The sequence below is a fragment of the Canis lupus genome, chromosome 31 (assembly GCF_048164855.1).
Source record: "Canis lupus baileyi chromosome 31, mCanLup2.hap1, whole genome shotgun sequence".
Lineage (NCBI taxonomy): Eukaryota > Metazoa > Chordata > Mammalia > Carnivora > Canidae > Canis > Canis lupus.
The window spans coordinates 6,506,015-6,528,332 of record NC_132868.1 but is presented as its reverse complement, the minus strand read 5'-3'; the positions used below and the strand labels follow the sequence as shown (position 1 = coordinate 6,528,332).

The 22,318-nt window shown below is 43.5% G+C and overlaps 1 protein-coding gene across 14 annotated transcripts in view; it reads right to left on the bottom strand.

Annotated features, from left to right (window-relative positions):
- The window catches only part of SEMA5A (semaphorin 5A), a 475,568-nt gene that overhangs the window by 146,928 nt on the left and 306,322 nt on the right, over positions 1-22,318 (bottom strand). For all 14 annotated transcript variants that reach the window (XM_072807361.1, XM_072807363.1, XM_072807354.1 and 11 more), the window contains 4 exons: positions 21,192-21,290; positions 18,999-19,212; positions 3,448-3,733; positions 263-398 (listed from right to left, as the gene is read on the bottom strand). In XM_072807361.1, coding sequence (XP_072663462.1) covers positions 263-398; positions 3,448-3,733; positions 18,999-19,212; positions 21,192-21,290 — 735 coding nt within the window. The remainder of the gene's footprint in view (positions 1-262; positions 399-3,447; positions 3,734-18,998; positions 19,213-21,191; positions 21,291-22,318) is intronic.

Here is a 22,318-nt window from a genome sequence, read left to right as displayed (position 1 = left end):
CTTTATGCTGGCCTTTCTCAGTGCGGCCTCGGGTGTTCCAGCCAACAAAAAGCTCCTTTACGGCCCAGGCACCTCGGCTGACAAAAGGCCTCGGCCCCCTTCCATGAGCCAAGCTGAGTGGGGGCCTGTCCGCGACGGCTGGGGGGCTCCCAGCTGCACTGTGCACACTCAGGGGTGTGTGTGGGGGTTCAACTGTGCCAGGCCGTCTACACGGGGTTCTGCTTTCTTGGGGAAGGAGTGGCCCTGGGCCCCCAGATATTACCTGGAAGTTGGGGTTGGGGTTGGGATACGGCAGCCAGGCAGAGCGTGAATTCTCCTGGTACTTGAAGGGTCCGTTGAAGGCCTGGGAGATGGCGCTCAGGTTGAAGACACACACGGCTGAGGCAGCGATGCTGTTCCTGGGGGGCCGAGGAAGAAATGGGGGGAGACGCGGTCAGAGAGCCCCACAAGGACGCTGTGCAGCATAGGTGCCTGCTGGGCGACCGCCAGACCACTGGCTCCGCAGCACCGTGAGGAGGAAGTTGAGGACATGACTGGGCGTCTCCGTGGTTTCTTTGTGGAAAACAAACCCTTCAGTGTAGAAGCGAGACTATTTAGCAGTTATGACACTTCTAATCCTGCCAGATGGGATTAATCCACTCAGCCACAAGGAGGGTGACAAAGGACTGTGAAGAGTTGCATGTTAGGCCTTTCAAATTCTGGAGGAAGCAGGCATCTTCCTGTAGGGGCTGGAGCCTCCCTGTAGTCCAGGGGGCTCTCAACCCCACTGTTCACCCAGTTCCTGGACACCAGTGGGGCCCACTGCTCCTGCTCTTCTCAAATCCTCACAGAGCTGTGTGTGTTTTCAACCCCTCAAATAATAACTGACTAAAAGCGTTTTGCAAAAAGTACCTGTCAGAGACCATTCACATTTTTTTATTCCTTTTTTAATTTAAAAAGCATTTTAAATTCAAAGGGTCAGTGGGAAAAACTTGACGGAGGAAAATCTTGAAACCTCAAATCAGAGTTCAAGCTCTGCAGAGGGAGCTGTAAATGGGAGGCTCCTAGGAGTTCGGTGCCCTTTCACTAAGTGTGTTAACAGCAAAATATTGTCTGCTTAAATAAATCTGCATTTTCGAGCACAGCTCTGATTTCTACCATCTGTGAGTCGCCATTTTTAGACATCTGGGAACAAAGGGCTGCAGTGACCCCCACCCTACAGTAGTATCCCATTTCCTGCTGCCCAACCCATGGCCAAAGGGGTAAGACAACCATACAGTCCCAGGTCAGAAGGAGCTAGAACGATGACCGTCATCCCCACTCCCAGTGCTAAGAGGCCATGATGAGTATACAGAGGCCAACCAAAACCAAGAGCAGAAGCACCGGGAGCTCGGCCTCAAAGCAGCCACCCAATGTAGAGCCAGGTAACAACTGGCCGTCTCTGATCGTTCACTTTTTCAATTTGGAGCAATTCTTTTAAAGAATGTGGTCATTGGGATGCCGGTGGCTCAGGGGTAGAATGTCTGCCTTCAGCTCAGGGTATGATCCCAGGGTCCCAGGACTGAGTCCCACATCGGGCTCCCCGCAGGGAGCCTGCTTCTTCCTCTGTCTGTGTCTCTGCCTCTCTCTCTCTCTGTTTTTCAGGAATAAACAAATAAAATCTTTAAAAAAATGCAGTCATCTGTCCAGAAGGTAAGATCAAGGCTGAGATATGAGGGGGAGGAGAGATGGAGTATATTGTGGGATTCGAAATGGCTGTATTAGAAAGTTGTTCCTAAGACCTGGTAAGACTAGGTGTTGGAGGGAGAAAGGGAAGATCCAGCGATTCTATCTCTGCTAGTATACTTGCTACAGACTGGGTGATTTCCAACTTGATGGGGATCTGCAAGACTCAACAAATGGTTTGAAATAGTCTAAAACCTGGTTTTGCGAGTATCTGAATTGACCATTCACCACTGGAATGGCCCAGATGCGATACTTATATAACTTTTTAAATTGTTCATTTTTGCCCAGAGCCAGGGGAATGAACAGCTAAGTAAGCCAAGCTCCCATTGTGTATAAAATTGATGTCAACTCAGCAACTGAACATCCATCTTGTGCCGCCAACACTATTTCTTAAACCAGGTTTTGGAAAGCAAATCAACTTGAGAAACTATAAATTGATTTTTTAAAAGAAACTTATCAAAGACAGAAAATAACCTCTAGGGTTGAAAAGCAGGCTTACAATGAAGATGGTCATAGTGGGGCAGGGGTGGGTGGGGAGCCTTCCATTTCTGTCTTATTTTTCTAACTTCATGTCAGAAAGAAGACTCTTCTGGAGTAAATGTTATTATCGAGCGGCTGTTAGCACTTAAGCTCCGCAGGGGAAAGAACAGAGAGAAAGAGTAACAGGGAAGGAAGAGCAGATGAAGTGAGTCTCTAGCAATTTCGACAGGCTTCCCCAATTCTCCCAGGACTGTGAGGTTTCCTGGGACACAGGGCTGACGCCAGGGCAATCCCAGACACCCGAGGACAGCTGCTCACCCAACCCCGTTATAAGCACTTTCAACCCACCCCGATCTAGGTTTTCTCCAGACTGTTAGGCCACCCGATTAGAGATTTCAAAGATGGTCCAAAGCAGAACCCACATTGCAGACCAGCATTACCACCAGCAAAAGGGAACCCAGACCTTGTCTGAGTATGAAAAGGCTATCTGTCACTCCTGGGGTGGCCTGTGATCCTGTGCGCCCTTGCAGGGCACATGCGCTACGAATATGAAATAAGTGTGGGTCACAACACACTCCTCCAGGCTAAGAGTGAACGAAAGACCAGGAAACATCAAGTGCTTTCCCTCAACCAAATTTTGTCAGTTCCGGAGCTAGGAGTATCTCCCTTCAAGAAAAAAAAAAAAAAAAGACGCTATCATTTTTTTCAGTTATATTTTAAAAGTATAATTATCATTTTAGAAATGCTTGCCCAAGTTAACCATCTCCTGGAACAAAGGGTTAAAACATAGTTACAGGAAAGTGAGAATGTCCATTTTACATCTGAGCAGGGATTCAGGCATGAGTTACATTATCTCAAAGATCAGACTCTTCAGACAACACTACTTTCATTCTGCACAAATGCATGACTTGCATGTTGGGGAAAAAAATGCATCTGATATGTACCAGCATTTCAGAAAGTGCCCAGAACACACTGGCACATCAGGAAGGAGAAATTTATAGTCAAAGTAATTTGATGCTACAATTACGCAAGGAATAGATTGAAACTTTTTCATTTCACTGTATTTTCCGAATACCAGTTTCAGAAATCACATTATTGTCGCATAATATTTAATTCCTACTCAAACATTTATTTGGCCATTAGCCCAGTAAAATAAGAAAGATTTCTTTTAAAACAACTTTGCAACCACAAAGGTCAGAGAACAGTAGGCTCATTCACAATGAACAGAAGAGCAGGGAAAGAAATTTTTTTCCAGTTACTTACACATTGGTGGTAAAGATGCCATAGATCAAATCCAGCTCGGCCAGGAAGAAAGTGCTCTGCAGTTCGTTGTAGTAAAAAGGGACTTCCCCGGGCCGGGAGCAGTTCAGGCGAGCCTTCATGAATGTGGTCCAGGTGTCCTCCAGCAGGAACCGGCCCCCGATGTCATTCTTACAGACCCGGGCAGCTCTGGAGAACACAGTTTTCCCACAATCGTGCTCCACGGCATTCTCTCGGAAAAAGAAGTAGGTGAAATTTCCAATGTCGTAAGATGACACGAAGTTTGGTTCTGGAGATCAGAGGAAAGAAGAAACATGTAAATGTTCCTATGATGTTTCTTTATGTCTTACCTCCTCGGTTATTTATTCCAAGGAGATATGGGTTCGTGCAGACACCACCCAGGTTCTGAGGGACGAGTGGGATCCCTGGGAACAGCTCCATGATCTGCGCTGAGGGAAGAACTCAGGACAGAAGTTCCAGGTGACAAGAAATCGCCCACATGATGTCACACGAAAGCATCCTGATTTAACGCCGCACTTGAGTCACACATTAATGTGTGACTGGGGAGAACAGGGTTTTGTGATACACTTTAAAGCAACACATACTAGTTACTTGTATATTCTCATGTGACCTTCAGAGAGAGTGGGGCAAAATGAGATTAAACATACGTGTGATTGAGAATATAGGAGTCTATTATCATGTTTGTATAGAAGACGACAAAATTCCTTGATCTTACTTGAATACATATGACTGACATAATTTATGTGCTTTTAGTGAGAACGTGAAGATGGTTTTCATTTGTGAAACCTGAAACAAACATTGAGACTATCAGGTTAGTGTCCTGAATTCTCTTTAGCAATTCCAGTTACTATGGTGACCACATCACTGTGAGGACCAAGCCTCATTTTCTTATTTCTGGGTTGCTGGGAAATCCGTGTAGAAGAGGGGAGTGTATGGAGATAGGGTCAATGCCTTCCAGCTTCCTGGTCTCATAATTAGCTTAAAAATAAGGATTCAGAAATGACAAGATTATGGCAAAACCTTTACTTTATCACCAAGCCCACTGGGAGCTTAGGAATTTTAGTTTGTCAAATGAATTTCATAAATAGTATTCAAAGTGTTATCTTTGTAGCTTCTTGTTTGAATCCATTCAGGGTAGAAATGATACTCTTTCAAACATGGATATGCCCTAACATTTATCTTTAAAAAATTCTAATAACCAGGTTTGGTTTTTACTCTTTCCTCTATTGCCAGGGGTTTTCTATTCAATTAGCAAGTGTCTGAATTTTATGGTGCCATTACAATAATATGGCAATAACCTTTTGTGTTCAAAATTAATGGAAAGACACACACAACAACTATATCCACAAGGACACATTTCAGGGACAATTAGTTTTTGGGGGCAATTCAATTGGCCTTGTACTTTGCCAGATCCAATCAGATTGTACCAACAGATGTGTTACTGGCAGGACAACTAAAAGTACATTTGGCTACAAGACAACCCATCATTGTTAAAAGTGAGACACACAACAAGCTCACCTCAGGTCTGAAATATAAACATGGAGGTAATCCTGATGACTACTATTCCATCCAAAAAACTGTTACCAGTTTTCAATTAACACATATATTAGATATCTTCACAAAATGCCTCATTTTAATTCAACTTTACATCATAAAAATGTAACAACTAGTCTAGGCTGTGTAAGCTGTGCATGCAATGTGTTCTTCTTGGTCCGTGATATTGTTCTTCAGTAATTTAAGCACGTCAGGTAATAGAGACTTCAATAAGGACTATTTGTCATTTATACACAGTCAAACATCCTCGTAGATCACTATTATGTTAGCCTGAAATGGGTATAAAGGAAACTAGATTGCATAAAAGTGTATGAAATGGAAATCAAACATATTTTCTGTACAGCAAGCTTTCATATCAAGAAAGATGCTCACAGAGAAGCAGGAGGTGACCTGGGTTTCGGGAACATTCAGCAAAATAATGCGGATGTTTTTGAACCTGTGTTTACTGAGCTTCCAAAAGAGAATTACTCATTGAGGAAGACCCCAAAAAGCAAAGATACGGAACAATTACAAAACTATATTTGGTTGGTTTCTCAAGAAAATATTCACTTATACAGCTAATTCTAAAGAGAAGGCTAAATCAGTTCAGAATATGCCCTGTACCCAGGCTCTAAAACAAAATTGTAATTTGATAATTTTGCTAAAAACAAACAATAAAAATCATCATGATTATCATGAAAACAACAACCACAAAGCTTACATAAGATGGAGAAAGCAAAGAAAGAGGATTCAGGACTGGAGTGTCCAGCTTGGGGCTATGATCACCAACACACGTGGATGAGGGGTGGGCAGAGGCCACAGCATTTATCAACACCCTCACAAAGACCTATTCCTGCTACCAATTTGAGGACAAACAGCCTGAAGACCAGAGTGTATGTCTCTAGGAGGTCTGGACCGAGGAAATGAGAAGCTGCAAAGGTAAAAAGATCTGTCACGGTTTCTTCCAGTCAGAGCTGAGTCTGTAACTTAAAAAATATCTACAGAGTGCTAATGCAACTGCGCCAGGCTTCCACTCGGGGCTCCCATTCTTGTGCTCGTTAAACTCACAGGCATCATAAAGGTAGGTACTGTGTTACTAGTTATTAGTAAAATGGCCAAGTTCACACAACTAGCAGTGGGGAGCCTCGGGAGGGGGTTACATCCCGAATCCAGACCATCTGACCTCAGAGCCTAGGCACTTAGCCTTGCACTCCCCTGAAAAAAACAACGCGCTACAAAGGAACAATGGACTATATTCATAACATTCACAAAACTTAGTATTCGGGATGGTGGTTTAGAAACCAGAGTGGGGGAGCAGGTTTACTCCAGAAGACAAGTGTCCAGACTGAATTTACCCTGCTGCTATTAGGGACATGAGGAATGACAGGGCAACAAAAAGTGGGAGAAGGAGCCAATAATCCAAAGGCTCATTAGGCAAGAGTGCTGCTGGGAAGCACCTGCCCAACTCCAGAGACATTTCAAGAGGTGCCACCACCGCCCCAGAGAGCCAGGGAGTGACACTTAGGACATCTATTCCATGTCCATCATCTGCTCAAGATGAACAGCTTCACTTGGATGTCTCCTAGGAGGGGACACTGGCCAATGCCATGCAGACCGGCCCACAGTTTCCTCTCTCCACAGCAGACTTCCACTGTATCTCCAAACCACCTTGAGATAGTTGTATGATAGGGTGACAAAGCACACTTCAGACAGAAACGCTCAAACACTTTTTTTCCTACTGAGTACAAATGGGGGAAGAATGCATGCTCAGTGGGTCGTGTGTGCCATTTTCTAACTCACCACCCGTTACAGGTCCATTTAGACAGGGAACTAACTGACACTTGGAAACACATCCTGCTGTCCCACTGTGGCCCTTTAGGACCATGATGGGTCCCTGATGGTGCGACCTGCTGTAAAACCAGGAAGCTCCATTTCCTGGAAAGCACAGCCTTTTGAAAGTCAGCCAGCATCCTGTTCCTTTTCCAAAGACAATAAAAAAGCTGGAATAATTGGTAGACAGACAGCCAAATATCTCTTGCATTTATAGATATAACCCCGGAGGTAGGAGATGTTTGACTCTCACCAGGCAGTATAATAAGATGTCTACTGTTTCCCTCTCATTATTTAAGTTCTGTCTCTTGTTAAAATGCAATTCACCACATACTAGTAATCTGTCACTCCTGAGTGAACTGAACAAGTCATAAATCAGGCACTCGCCTTCTTGCCTACAATGAATATAAGTGCGTGAAAGAGAGATCTGAGAGGTCCTTTATTCTTTATTGTCATTAGAGCGACACACGAATAGAAGGTGCTGCCAGTTCAGAAAAAAAATAATAAAGCAGACATGAGTATATGGCAGCTTATTATAATTATATGCATGGAGAAGCTGTTTTTTCTCATGTTTATAAAACATCTTGAGTTATGGATTACAAAGCATTTTACAAAATATGTCATATCATAAGAGCAGATATGTTTCATGACATAGGAACTTTCATTTTATACATTTACTTATCAGTGACCATGCAGAATGCAGATCAGGGTAAGGGAAGTGAGCCATAAGATAATAAATAGGAGTAATGAAAAGAACAAAAGCTTCAACATTTTTGAGAAGACTTTGACCAGGTGAAACCAAAGGCTGAACATCCAAATGGATCCTTCCATTCTGTAGTCTTTCTAAGGCAACACCTCCTCTGTCAGTCTGGGGGCGCCTTATGTCCCGTGGTTCAGTCAGATGACAGACCAGATCACGTACAAGCTCTTGATATAGAACTATTTGTCCAAATTAATGCCCATGGATATTGAAGACACAAAGGAATTCCAGTCTGTCAGCTCTACAAAAATCTTACTAGAATCAACATCTATCATAAATCTTTTTTTCAATCAACAGCCAGTTTGTAATACACTCATCAAAAGCTGACTGGAAGAGGGCTGGGCATGGAGCCTACATGGGCTGTGCCTCTGACCATCCCAGCTTGAAATCCTGGGCTGGACCATGGACATCTAGAGGGCTCTTTTATCCTGGATGACAATTCAGGTCACAAAAGACCTACTTTGCCTTAAGGATCAAGAGACTGGTACACAGTAGGATCCCAATAAATGGTGCCTATAATTATTATTTCATGATTTATTCTTGATTTCCCTCTTAATAATTTATGTTTAGTAGAACTTCACATAATTATAATGAATTATCAAACACACAAATGTTATCAAACACACAAATGTTAAGCTTAAAGATGATCAAAATTGGAGAAACATAAATAAAGCCATGCTGAGTTTTTAAAAGAGCAACCCATTGCACAAAAAGGAAAGAATGAATGGAAACAATCTTTAGACATGACACAGTAAGCCAGCTTTTTTAAATCCTCTAATTTGTTGCTGTCAGGCACTACCAGAACAAAACAAAACAAACAAACAAAAAAAAACCCAAAACATTTCCATATATCTTCCTAGATTTCATACGCCCTCTTACTGTGCACATTTTCCCCTTGTCACAGTGACATGAAAACGTGCTGCAGAGTGGTCCAAAGTAAACTAATTTCATCCGGTATCTAGTAAGCATGGATAATTACACTAAAATTAAATTAAGTACAATATGGTTTAAAAGCCATTGACATAGTAAAGCTTTCCTGAAGATTTCCAGTAAAAGGAAGACAGACAGATAGGTAGATAATACATGTGTGTTTGGTGTCCTTGTGTCTATGCGTGTCTGTGCGTGTGTCCCACGCACACATACATAAGGTACCGAGGCATATGTATATATGGCTCAATACCTCCACCTACTGGCTGCGTGAACTAGTCAAGTCACTTAACAGCACAGATTCTGTGTCCGGTTTTAGAGTGGTGGTGACCCCACCCAATGTGTATCATTAGGGGAATTAAAGGTGATGCATGACAAGTGCCGAGCACTTAATTGCTAATCATCGAAATGTAGATCACCATGTGTTTGTATGTGCAAATTAAAATATAATAAATATGCATATACACAAAGTATGTAAATCAATATTTACACATATATTGGTAAACTTATAGTCAGTATTTATTTAAAAAGCTACATCATCAACTTTGCATTCTATGTAACAAATTAGGGCCTTTGTTCCCCTCAGCAGATGTGGCACCAGATATAGTGGAGGTGCTATAGATAGAGTCCTCCTCCGTCATCAGCTACTCACCACCTACGGTGGGGACAGTGCTGAGCTCTGCGTGTGCGGTAACTGAAAGAGCTCATGTCCTCAGGGACAGTGTGAGGAAACCAACAACACAGACCAACAAGTAATCACAATGATGACAAGGACAATGATGACCAGCAGCAGCGAGGTGAATTCCAGAATCAGAAAGGAGAGGATCAGAAAAAAGGCAGATGTAAGGTTGGGGAGGGACCGCCAGGCCAAAAGCAGGAGAGACACCAGCTAAGAGGACTAAGAGGACACCCAACCAGTGGCCAGGAATGGAATGAAGTTCGTGTTGGAATAAAGGAATCAGCCGGGCAGGGGAAAAGCCAGGACAGCAATCCAGACGGGAGCAGGGATGTCAAGTGCCCCTGGAGAGTCAGTCACCGAGGAGTTTTAAAGAAAAGTTCATGATGCAGGCTCCTGTGTGTGAGGGGTGGCAGTGGTCAGGTAATAGTGGGGTGAGGCCAGCCTTGGATCCCCAAGCCCTTCGCTCACTGAGCACCTGGCAGAAAGAAAACCATTGCATAAAACCAAAAATGGAGTCCCAGCCAACTTGATTCCTTCTTGCTTCAAGGGGAATATGACCTGATGAACATTTTTTTGCACCATTTGCTGATTCCAGCAGGAGCAACCAGTACCAAGTAGACCTGTGCCATCTCTCTCCGAATGAGATCTGCTCCTCTACACGAGCGCTCACCCTGCAAGGCCAAGACTGTCCTCCAAAGCCCCCTCTATGTCTAGAGAAGTTTCACTAACTGGCTGTCGTCTAGACGTTCTCGCTCAGAGTGACAAAGACATCCTTCGTCTGTTCCCCCTCAATCTGTTCCAAGCACAGAGCCTCTGCAGGTTTTCCCTTCTTCTGAGAGCGTCTCCCACACCACATGTTCCAAGGCTCAATTCGTTCGAACTAATTTCACAAATATGCATTTTTAAACATTTACAAAACGGAAAGTTTCAATTTACTATGCTCATTTTTTCTTGATTCTCTTTTAAAAGCAGTGGTTCACTTCTTTTAAGAATGAATCATTTAACCTGCAGAATCATGAATCAAAGCTGAGAGGAATTCTTTTAATTGGAATAATAACTTGAATTCAAAGATCTTAGAACTATTTTAATGTTTATAAATAGTTTTAAAGAGGAAGAGGAAAATATGTGAGAGCTCACTGGAAAAAGATACCGGGCTGCAAGAGTATGCAGTTAGAAGACATAAACTTCAACGATGCTGTGGTCTTCATCTCCTGAGCTGACCTGGGCCAGGGCAACGCAGAAGCCCAAAGAACAGAGTCAACTGTCTAATATGCAGCCATGCAGATAAAACGTGAGAGGCCACTGAGGGGATGCAAAGAGTTTAACAGAATAATTTGGAGACAAATTTACTGAAACACATAGACCTGGGGATTTATAAACAGGATGACGATATGATTTATGAGCCAAATAGGAGCACTTTTGAGAGGGACAGGAAGCAATGTTATAATCATGCCAGGGAGGCAGGAGTGACCTAGGACTGTCGCAAGGAAACCGCTCATGATGTCTAGACAATAATACATTGAAGCGTTTTCCTGCCTGGTGATTAAGTACTAGAAAATTTCCATACAGTATATATTGTCTTCTTTCTAATGGGACACAACTTCTCCGTGTGGATTTCTGCTCTGTTTGATGCAGGTCTCCATATGACTTAGTGTATATCGTTGTGCCTTTGGCCACATAATGCCTTGGTGGAGGAAAGAAGGGCTTATTCATCCATTCTCTTCTGAAATGTGTAAATTGAAAGTCCTAATGACTGACTGGTGAGTACAGAGCTGTCACCGCAAGACTGAAGGGGTTCTGTACTCCCCTACTTTCAGGCATTCAACACAGAGACCCATCAGTACATGACACTGCTTGCAAAGAGCACCAGAAGAACCAATTCCTTTATGTCACTTAACAAGCTTTTGCGCCCATGAAGGGCTGTTTTAAATTATGTCACAGGCTTTTCTACTTTGGGTTTAATAATCCCCATTCATCTCACCTCTTTTTGCAAACTTTCACAAATAAAGGAAATCCTCCTAAACTCCAGGGTTCTCCTATCCCTCCTCCATGGTAGCTTATGCATTAAAAAAATGTGTATGTTAGGAGGGAGATGGAGGCAGGTTATGATGTTGCTGTTTCCTAAGATGTGGATGAAGCAAATGGGATGAGGGAGCATGTGGAGGGGCAAAGATGCAAGCTCCGGAGTGGGTGTGTCTTCAAACCCTGGCTCATGTACACATCTGCCTAGAGGCTCTGGCTCAGGGAGCTAGTCCCTTTGACCACAGCTTGCTCATCTGTAAATTAAGGACAGCGTCATCTCCCTTGGAGGATTCTGTGGAGGATTACTGAAGGCATGTGTATGGAGTCTCCCATCTACCCAGCAAGTTCGAAATGGCCATTGCAACCCTATAAAGATAATCAGATTTGGTTTACAACACAATTTCCAGTATACCTGCATCCCACACAAGACAGACAATCTGCCTGATATCCCGCCAATCAGAAACGGTGGCTCATCGTGCTGGGTCCCACGTCACCCGACTGCTCACATGCTCTAAGCCCACGACTCATCATCCTAGCCAGCTGAAACTTCACACATTAGATGTCAGGCTTTAGCCTCACAGCTGCAGTGCTGAAGAAGCCCACTGTTCGCGATGACACCCCTTTTCAGCATCTCCCCAGATGCCTGTTTAGTAACATATAAAACTAGGCTGCTGACTATGCAATCGTGATTTTTGTTCTGGTTTTACTGAGCTTCTTCTTGATAAAGACTTGAGTTTTCCTACACAAATTCCTAGGCTCCACTTGTCTTTATTTTGCTTGTTCTGTGAACACTGCTTCCAATTTATGAAATTCCTGCTCTAGCAATGTTGCCCATCCAGGGAGCCCCTGGAGCAGATGATTCACACCGTTAGGGACTGTGCTATTTAGACTCTGCCAAAAGTGAACTCATTGTCACCAGGATGAGCCCGAAAGAGTCACCCTGGCATGGCCATGCCTAGAGCTTTGAGAGGCGGCATCTGCTCTCAGGGAGAAGCGCTGCGCTCCTCCACCAGGCACCTGTCTTCACGGTTAGGACAACCATTTCTCCTTGAGTTAAGCACAGAGAGGATTTTCTCTCTCCAAGTAAATTATCTTTAATCATTAAGAGGTTAATCATTATATTTTAAATACCTCAAAGAGTCCATTTAATGCATAGGGAACATCATTAAAGTGTTTCCAACCAGGAGAAGTTGAGGTTGTTACAAGAGGAAGTCTCTTGGCCTGAAACATAATAGCTGATATGAAACAATCTTGTGTGGATAAGATGAAAACCCCTGTGCTATCAGGTTTTTCTGCTTCCATATGAGGTCATGGTGGGAATCTGCAGAAACAGAAGGAGCTGCGGACTTCATCGGGACAACTTCGTTGGACAAGCAAACACTTCCCCCCAGAGAAGGAAAACAAGCAGGTCATCGAGTGTCAACGAGATTATGTCCACGCAGACATCCATGCTGACTTATTAAGGCTCATTTATGAATTAGTTTTTCCAAGTTCCTAGTGAGATTTTTTTTTTCTCTGTAGGGAACATGTAGTTCCCTAAGAACCCATAATCTCAATTTGCACAATATTATTTTGGAAATGTCATTTCCCCCTTTGTCGTGGGTTTATTGTTTCCCCAATTTGATCGACAATTTCTTGGCAAGTTTCTGAAAGCAAATTTTACAGCTTCTCTATTTTAAGCATTGACTATTAAACATTTATTATCCTGCCTTACAGTAATCATTTAATAAGAGTAATGATTAGTATTTTAATGCATTAAAGTGGTTTTAAGGTATTTCTCTAAACACATAAGTTTTTTTCAGAGTAATTTCAGCACAGGGCATAAATTTGATATTGAAACTTACATTCACTACCAAACACATGACTCAGTGTTTCAAATTCCACCAGAACATTATCCAATCAATTGCACTGCCTTTGATAACTAACTAACGGTTGAGGAGTGCCCAAATGAGAGGACAAAGGAAGTTTTCTCAGATGTTTTGATGTGAATCAGTTTCAAATGTAATAAATCTATTTTTTTTTTTAATTCTAGGTTACAATTCCCATGACACGCTCCCTTTGTTTAACAACACCATTCATATTTCTACTATTTATGAAACGCACTTATCTCCTACTCATTCAAAAAATATTGATGGAACATCAACTGTGTTTCAGGAACTTAGTGAAATTTTTTTTTTTAACTTAGTGAAATATTAAGCACACAAAGATGGCTCGCATATAATCCCTTCTCTCAAGGAAAGAAGCAAAGAAGCAAACTAATAAGTAGTAACTCATTTAGTCAAAAAATATTTTTGGGTGCTTATGATGTACCCAACACTGTTGAAAGCATGCAGGACACATCACTGAACAAAATACATTAGCCCAGCCACTGGGGAGCCTCCATTCTGGGGGGCAGGGAGGAAGGAGGCCAGCATTCAAAGGGCATAGGAGTTAAGGATCAAAGCTGAGCGTGGTAAGAGGGACAAAGTAGTCTCAGATGGGACAGGGTGTCACTTCACATAAGGCAGGGTCCCATTGAGAAGCCCCATCTGAGCAAAGACTGGAAGGAACTAAACCAGTTGGCCAAGTGGCTTTTGGCGGGAAGGAGCTTTTCAGATAGAACAGGGACCGGCAAACTATGGCCTGCCAGCCAACCCTACCCACGAGCACACAGCCTCCGCGATCAGGTGGGCGCTGGTGATGGCCACTATGAGGGAGGGACCGAGAACATGTGTTGCAAGAAGGGAAGGACAACATGCATTGCAAAGCTTACGCTGCTTTTACTCTCTGGCCCTTTGCTGATCCCTAAGAGCCAGTGAAGAGCCAGAAGCACTGGGCAACATTTAAGAGGCCAAAGCAGAAGGAGCAAGGGAAAACACAGAGGTAACAGGCGGCAGTGGGTAGGCCTTCAGCTTTCTCTGCAGGTGGAATGGGGACTCTAGATTTTAAGCAGAAGAACGGCCAAGAGCTCCAGGATCGTGAGACAAGCACAGTCCTGCGTAATGCAAAGAAGGGATAGGAGATCTAGGAAACCGAAACTCTAATTGTAGCTGAGGGGGGTGGGGGATGGGGGGTGGAGAGCAGCATTTGGGAGGAGGCAAAAAATCAAGGGAAGTGAGGACAGCATAAATAGCGTGTACAAAGAAACGTGGTAAGGAAGGCATGCCCCTGCACACTTCCCCTGCAAGGTCACCAAAGGTGCACACGAGCAAAGTTGCAGGAGTTAGGGCAGAAAGAACAGGCGGAGCCAGACCACATGGACCAGGAAAGAGAAAAGAGCAACCCCGATGAAGGTGTCCACAGTCAGCCCTTGCTGACAGCTGCTGGCACGTGCCAGCACCCGGGTCTTGGTGCACACAGACAGCGATGCTGTTGGGGTACCCACCTAACTGCCATAAGACCATAGAGGTGGTGGTAATAAGAAACTGTGCCTGGAACTCTGCTGTTAGATCCAGGGTACATAGCTTGCTCAAAGTAGGTTATTGGAACTAGAGCAGGTGTTTATGCTGGGTCCCTGGGGGCATGAGAGGCTTGGCAGGTGCTCACTCAGGGTTCCCTGTGTCCTGGCCAGATGTGAGCCTGGGCAGGCCAATGCCACCATTTTCCTGAAGATTACCCCCAAAGCACTGAGGTTCCTGGGATGATGGGGTGACCAAAGGGCCCTGGCTTGCTGTGCTCTGTCCACATGTCCTGAAGTCCAGGCACTCTGTGTCTATTTGCTCTTCTCAGACTGGGGTGTCCGTGTGCTTATTTCTGTCAAGCCTTCACTAGAGACCTTTGAGGGAAGATCCCCAACACAGAATGAGCGAGATGAAATGCACTTCTGCATGCTGTGCATGCTGCCTAGGAGACGGGCACCCCTCCCCGCACAGATCACGGGGAGGACAAGGGATATACAGCAGACAGGGCCACAGTTTAAGTGAACAGACTGTCCACACCAGTGGTCTGGAGAATGCAAGGAAGAAATGGGGGAAAACCAGCCGTGCCTTCGGCAAAGAGGAGACAGCACAACCTGCTAAGCATGAGATACTAGAGCAGAGATAAGGAGGCTGAGGAGTGGGACAGAGGATTGACTCATATATAGCACAGAGAGAAAAGTAGAGTTGTCATCAGAAATAAGACACTGCAGTGTAAGATGGCAACATCTGAGCATTCCCTGATCAGTGCACCATTACAGGTTGAATTATATCCACCACTCCCCCCAAAAGATATGCTGAAGTCCTAACCCCCAGCACTAAATGAACTCTTATTTGAAATGGGGTCATGGTAGATTGAATTAAGAGGAGTTCATGCCAGCGGATGGTGGGCTCCTAATCCAGTATAACCAGTGCTCTTACATGAAAATGGCCAAGTGAGGACAGAGACGCACAAGGAGAAGGCCACGTGAACACAGAAGCAAAGACCGCGTGATACTGCCACAAGCCGAGGAATATCTGGGGTGACCAGTGCTGAAAGAGACAAGAAGCATCCTCTCCTACAATCTTCAAAGACCACTGTGTTTTTCCTGTATTAGGCAACTAACTGAATTATGAAAAGGGCCACCTCTGTGTAAAAGGCAAATTGTCCTGGGTGCAACTTAATCACAAGTACCACATCTGGACACAAAAATTGTGCATGCCATAGTTAAAAGGTCCTATATTCTAGACCTCTCTCCTGCTAAGACAATTCTCTTCTGTCAAACAAAACTGTTGGCAAAACCAAAAAATGGCCAAAACAAAGAAATGAGTCCTGATTCATATGCAAGCAGCTGTTAGCTGAGCGACAGCCTGAGATGTGTAAGTAATGAACCCTGTTTGCTCACGTCTATGAGTGAGTGTCATGAAACCACATTTCCCATCAGCAGGCTTGGGCTTTCCTAGAATGGGCTCTCCAATGCGGAGGGAGCTCCCGATGACTGTCATGAGGCGGGCTTGGGCCTCCTCATTCAGCAGGCCATCATCTGCATATTCGTAGCTGACCACACCAGCTCCGGGTTTTCCAGAGCACCCACTCAGCTCTATCAACAGTAAATCCAAACCTCTGCTCTGCATTTGTTTCCTGCGTGCCTTGATTCTCAATCAGCTGAGAACTCTGGAGAAGAATATAAGAGCCTCATTGAATGGGTCGCTAAAATCACAACAGGAAATGGGACCCTTTTTGGATACTGCAGAACTAACTTTGTTTTCAGCTTGTTTGGGTTTCTTTATTTGTTTTTGTATCCTTTAAGGGGAAAGACATCTGCACAGTTTTATAAAAAGATGGCAGTCATCACTAGAGAGGAAGAAATCTGAGGCTATGGGGAAAAAAAGGGCGGGGGGAGGAATAACAGATACGCAAACAATCTCAAGTAAAGAAAGAAAATTTCTCCAGAACATAGCAGGGAACTGAGACCAGGGCGTCTGGTTACACAGCAGGTGGGATGCAAAGGACAGATTCCAGCGAGGTCAGTAAGAATAGAGGCCCCTGCTTCCAGGTTCAGGTAGGGGACAGAAGCAGAACTAAGTGGAGTCAGAGACCAGAATCTGTCCTGGATGGTCAATCAGAGCAGAAAACCAGGGCCAACCAGGAGTAGAGACAGTATCTTGGGGCTCAGTAGAAGAATGCAGTGCTCCAACAGGACCAGGAGACGGAAGAAACACTCAACACTCAAATCTCTGCTCTCTGCCCTGGGAGTGAGGGCCTTCCTTGGTGGGCAGGGGAGGGCAGCAGCACCATCTGGTGCCATGGGAATTAGGATGACAAGGTGAGTCGAGGGTGGCTTTACCATGTTTACCTTGGACTTTTCTTCAATTTTTCAGTAGTTGGATTCTATCATATATAAACAGCAGCGCACTTTAGGAACCTAAAACATTACTCATTATGTTCGACAAATACTGACAGCACGCCTACGGTGACTGTGCTAACAAGCACAGTTAGCTCTCCCATCGCCCTTCTCACATCACTTGGCTCTCAGACAGAAAGGGTTCCACCCAGAGGTTAATGGAATCAGACCATCTGATCAGCCAGTGGGTATTGGAGTCACATGCAAAGAAACAGTCCACATTTACAACTCATGCTATGACCTGAATTATTTTTCCAGGATATTCTTCAATGGGTCACTTTTGGGAAAAAAGAGAGAGAGAGAGAGAGAGAGAGAGAGAGAGAGAGAGAGAGATGGTATTCCTAATGACTTTTTACTTTGCTTTGGACAAACTCTAATTACACTGCCTTTGGTTGGGGGGCAGGTGATTCTGATTTTTAACTAGAAACTTTGCTTGGTCAGTAAAAATCAAAAATGAACAGAAAGAAGAACTTTAAGTAAACAAAAGAATGCTCCAGGGCCCAAAGGGGTCTAAAACCGTTCAGTGGAAATAATGTTAATGAAGAAAATCTAGTTACAGCTGCAGTTTAGGAAAACAATTCATGGTGCCCTTTGGAAGCTACAGAATCATTTAAATTACTGGAGAAAGTTGATGAGGAGATTCTCTTTTCTAGATGGAGTCTTTTAAAGGCAACCTGGTGGCTAGTTGAACCATATTATCTGGAAAAATGCTTGTGTCATGTTTATATACACATACAAATAAATATGCATAAATAATGAGCCAAAGCCAGTGGTTCTCAGCCAGAGGCGTTTTTCTCCCCCAGGAGACACTTAGAAACTTCTGGAAACTGTTTTACTATCACAACTAGTAGAGGGGTGCTATTGCATCTAGCGAGTAGAGGCTAGAGATACTGCTATCCATCCTATGATAACCAGCACAGCCCCACACCACACACATATCAACGTATTATCTTTTTCTCAGTGCTGAGGTTGAGAAATTCTGGTCTATATAGTTAGCTTGTACTTGACAAAAGGCCAGTAAACCTTTGTAGAATTTGAAAGTTCAAAATAATCAATATTATAAGGGCAATTTCAAGATTTCATCTTCATGCAGACTATTGAATAAAGGGATGTCCTGTGGTGTGTGTTAAAACACTGTGTGTACAGGCACATTCACACATGAACACCTACGTATACAGAAAGCTCAGTTTCTGCTGGAACTCCACACTCAGGTCTGCTTAGTGAGCACATGACCAATTTCTAGTCCAAGATTGAAAAGAAGTCTTCTGGGGGTTTCTGGTCTCTTTAAAAATAAAATAAAACAAAACAAACAAACAAAAAAACACCACAAACCCCCCAAAATACGAGGAATATCCTTTTCTTCTTCTGGATATTGTCACACCTGGATGCAGGGCCAGGAACTACATCACTGATCCTGCATCCCCAGCAGAGAGCTTGAGGACTGTGGATGGCACAACAGTGTAGGTGGCAGAGAGACCAGGGACAGAGCTTATGGACTCTGGTGCCATTGAACCAAGTAACTCTGAAGATGCCTCCCCCGGTGTTCTAATTATGTGACTTGATACTTTTTTTAAATCGATCAAGCTCTTTGGAGCTACCTTTTACCCAGTGTCCGAAAAATTCATGAAATTCCAGGAATTTCCTGTTTTTAGATATACAATGAGAAGTTAAGAAAGAACATACATGAATCTACAGATATCCTTGAAGCAATATCAAATTTCCTGAACGTCAAACAATAGCATTATTTGAGACATCGTAAGTTCGACGAATGGTCCTATCAACGTTAGCCCTGTGTTACCTGTGGTTCACAGTGTTGACAGTATCTGATCCCTTCTACTCCTAAAGAGCCCCATACAATGCCTTCCACACAGATGTACAAAACAAGTGACATTTTGATTTCTTTAGAAAACAAAGAAATTGAGTTGTGACAGTTTGCTGGTTACCAAGCAACCAGGCATGACAGACAAACAGGGTGGACCATGGGCAGTGACCATAAGACTTACCATTGAGCCACTTGGAGTTGTACTGGGCCGTGCGGAGAGGAGGTAAGATGCCCAGACTCCGGTAAATGGCAGGATCCCGTCCCGGAAAATCCATGGCTGTGGCAGCATAGAGTTCCCCGCCGGCTGTGAGAAGAGCCGTGGAATTGTGCTGGGGACTGTAGGGACAGCGGGCCATGCCACTGATCTGATCATGGATCTCGGTCAGGTTACTCAACTGTGGGTGAGGACCAGAGAGAGGAAACCGATTATCCCCTTGAAAGCCCTTTAAGAGCATTAACGGATTACATCTGCCCAAACTGCAAAGGATACATAAGTGATAAACTTTCTGGGGCTCAGGATAAGACAAGACCGATGTGTGCACTCTGACTTTGATGAAAACACTCTTTGGTGGACATGGACAGAGAACCCACCTCCCTCATCGTCCCTTCACGCTTGCTGGACCTCAAACCATTAAACTCTCACAAAATGCGAAGTAAGATTATTGTACATGGGTCCTTTTTTTTTTTAAGATTTTATTTATTTATTCATGAGAGACACAGAGAGAGAGAGGCAGAGACACAGGCAGAGGGAGAAGCAGGCTCCATGCAGGGAGCCCGATGCAGGATTCAACCCTGGGTCTCCAGGACCATGTCCTGAGCCGAAGGCAGTCGCTCAACCACTGAGCTACCCAGGCGTCCCGATTGTACATGGGGCCTATTTATGATGTATGGGCACTGCAGATCCCTCCACTTTAATAAAGAAAACTTCAATATTTACTGAAATGCAAACCACAATAAAGACTATGTACAATTTTATCACTACAAGGGAATTAAGATGTTACAAATAGCCCAAAACTGTGCTCACAGATAAGGATACATGCTATTTTGTACTGTGCAACCCAAATTTCCAAGACTTTATATCATCAGTTTTTAGACAGACAAGTCAGGCATCTGGTATGAACCCAGGCATCTGGTGGCTAGATTCCCAACCAATCACTGAATGAGAAAAGTTCCACCAGTTTCTTCATCCTGACCTAGGTCGTAATAGAGGAGAAGGACTAGACAGGGGATCTAGACACTCTGTTTGCTCTGCTGTCAGAGGGTTAGCTCTGGGGAAGTTACTAAAATCCTTGCACCTTAAACTCTTGTTTTAACACACAGGGACCAAAAAGCTCAGCACCACTTGGTATAGATAACCACCACCTGAGTAGGTGCAAAGTGTTGAGAACAGGGCATGAGACAAAGGCCTCTCTCTGTAACACTTACCCTCCTCCTCATCTCCCTTATACTTCCAATAACCGAATGTTATTTTGAAAATATTGCAGATGATAAATTCAGGCTCTGAGAGTTTTGCAACCAAGAAATCAACATAAAATATTTCTTTATTATCCTCCCTGCAGAACATCCCACTAATATCTCAAATTAGGAAGATTGCATGTGTGCTGTGGCAACCCTGCAGATCTACAGGTGTGAGAGGCAGGCGCTGGAAAGCCCTCTGCCAATAAGGACGGGTTAAAAAACAAACAAACAAAAAAGAGGTCAGGATGGAACTTTACTTTGGCCAGGGCTTCATTTGCTGGCTAGCTTCAATTTTTTGACGTTGTTCTTACCCAATTTATAAATTATATTTTCTTCATTTTGATTATAATTTTTTTACAGATTTTTTGCATTTATTGGAAAGAGAGAGAAAGAGCGAGAGCGAGAGAGAGCACAAGTGGGGTAAGGAGCAGAGAGTAAAGCAGGCTTCCCGTTGAGCAGGGAGCCCGACATGGGGTTCAAACTCAGGACCCTGGGATCACGACCTGGGCTGAAGGCAGATGCTTAACTTGACTGAGCCACCCAGGTGCCCCTGGATTATGATTTTAAGGCCATTTTAATACTTGTCAGTATCTCTATAATAAACCAGAACAAATGAAGAGTATGTTGAGGATTAGTGTTTGGGATCATTGGTGGGGAAAAGCTGGTAGAAACAGTAGAGAAACATATTTGGATTTAATTAAACAAGCTATAGCTACTTCCAGCTCTTTATATCATAGGCAGTATGATTAGTAATAAATCAATACATCAAATATTTATTCAATTTGAAAAAAGACTTTTTCTTTGGTTTAAAAAACAAGTCCTTAGAGAACAGAAATACATGTAAAACTATAGATTTAACAGAGTGTTTGGATTTTCCTGGTATTAGATTGTGTCAGGGCTCAAGATGAAGACCTACCGTGCGGTTGGTGCAGACAGGTGTGAAAGCATTGGTCCCACAGGTAAATAACCAGTCACCACTCACCAAAAGCACCCGGATGTAATTCTGACATTCCTCCTGAAAAAAAGTCCACATGAAACATGTTAACAAGGCCTGAGCTCCAAAGAAATGGTGAAACTGAATATATTTTGACTGGTGAATAAATTATATGGTAATTGACCACTAAAGGAAAAAAAAAAACATCTTAGATATTGACCCCCCCCCAAAGAAACAATACAACTGTTAAATAATCTGACCTTCTCCATCTGTACACCTGTCCAATAGAAGATATTAATGAAGATAAATATATACATTCACTTAAAATCTCAAAGCATGTATCTTTTTTTGATGAATGTGGTTTCATTTTGAATTGTACCTGTTAACAGTGCAAACTGGAAATCTCCTTTGATATGTGTTAGGAGAATAAATAAAAGGAAACTGTTGGATGCCACTCATGAAAAGATGTCTTAGAAATCTTCTCTGGAACTTTGAAAAAAAATGTTACGAATGCTTCTGCAAAGGCAAGGGTCACATGTGAAGCTCTGTAAACAAATTGGAACAAGTTTTCAGAAAGTTTTCAACTGCTGTTCCATACACAGTAAGAATCTATGAACATTTCTGAGTCTTGATGGAGAAGTAAAAATGTAACTAATAAGGAAAGGATGTCCAGAACATGTGGGATAAAACCCCATGCTGAGTGATGACCCAGAGTTGAATGTTTTGTGCTTGCAAAGTATGCATAGAAAATATGGGGTACTGTCATCGTAGCGCATGGGCCTCAGCCAGCATTTACTGATTAGATATTCTTTGGCAGACATTGTGCTCGAGGTCACAATCCAGGCACTTAGCAGGAAATGAAAATACAGGGCCATAACAACTAGTACAGAGTTGTGCAGAGAACAGAATGTCGCTACCTCCAGAGGGAAGGGGAAGGGGAAGGGGAAGGGGAGAGATGCAGGAAGCCTTCCCAGAGAAGGTGACATCTAATGTAAGTTTTAAAGGAAGGACAGAATTTAATGAGGCTTCCTGGAGGAAATGCCACCTGACACACATAGGATTTTAGTGGCCTAAAGTGGAAAGACATTCGGGGTGGGGGGTGGGATGGA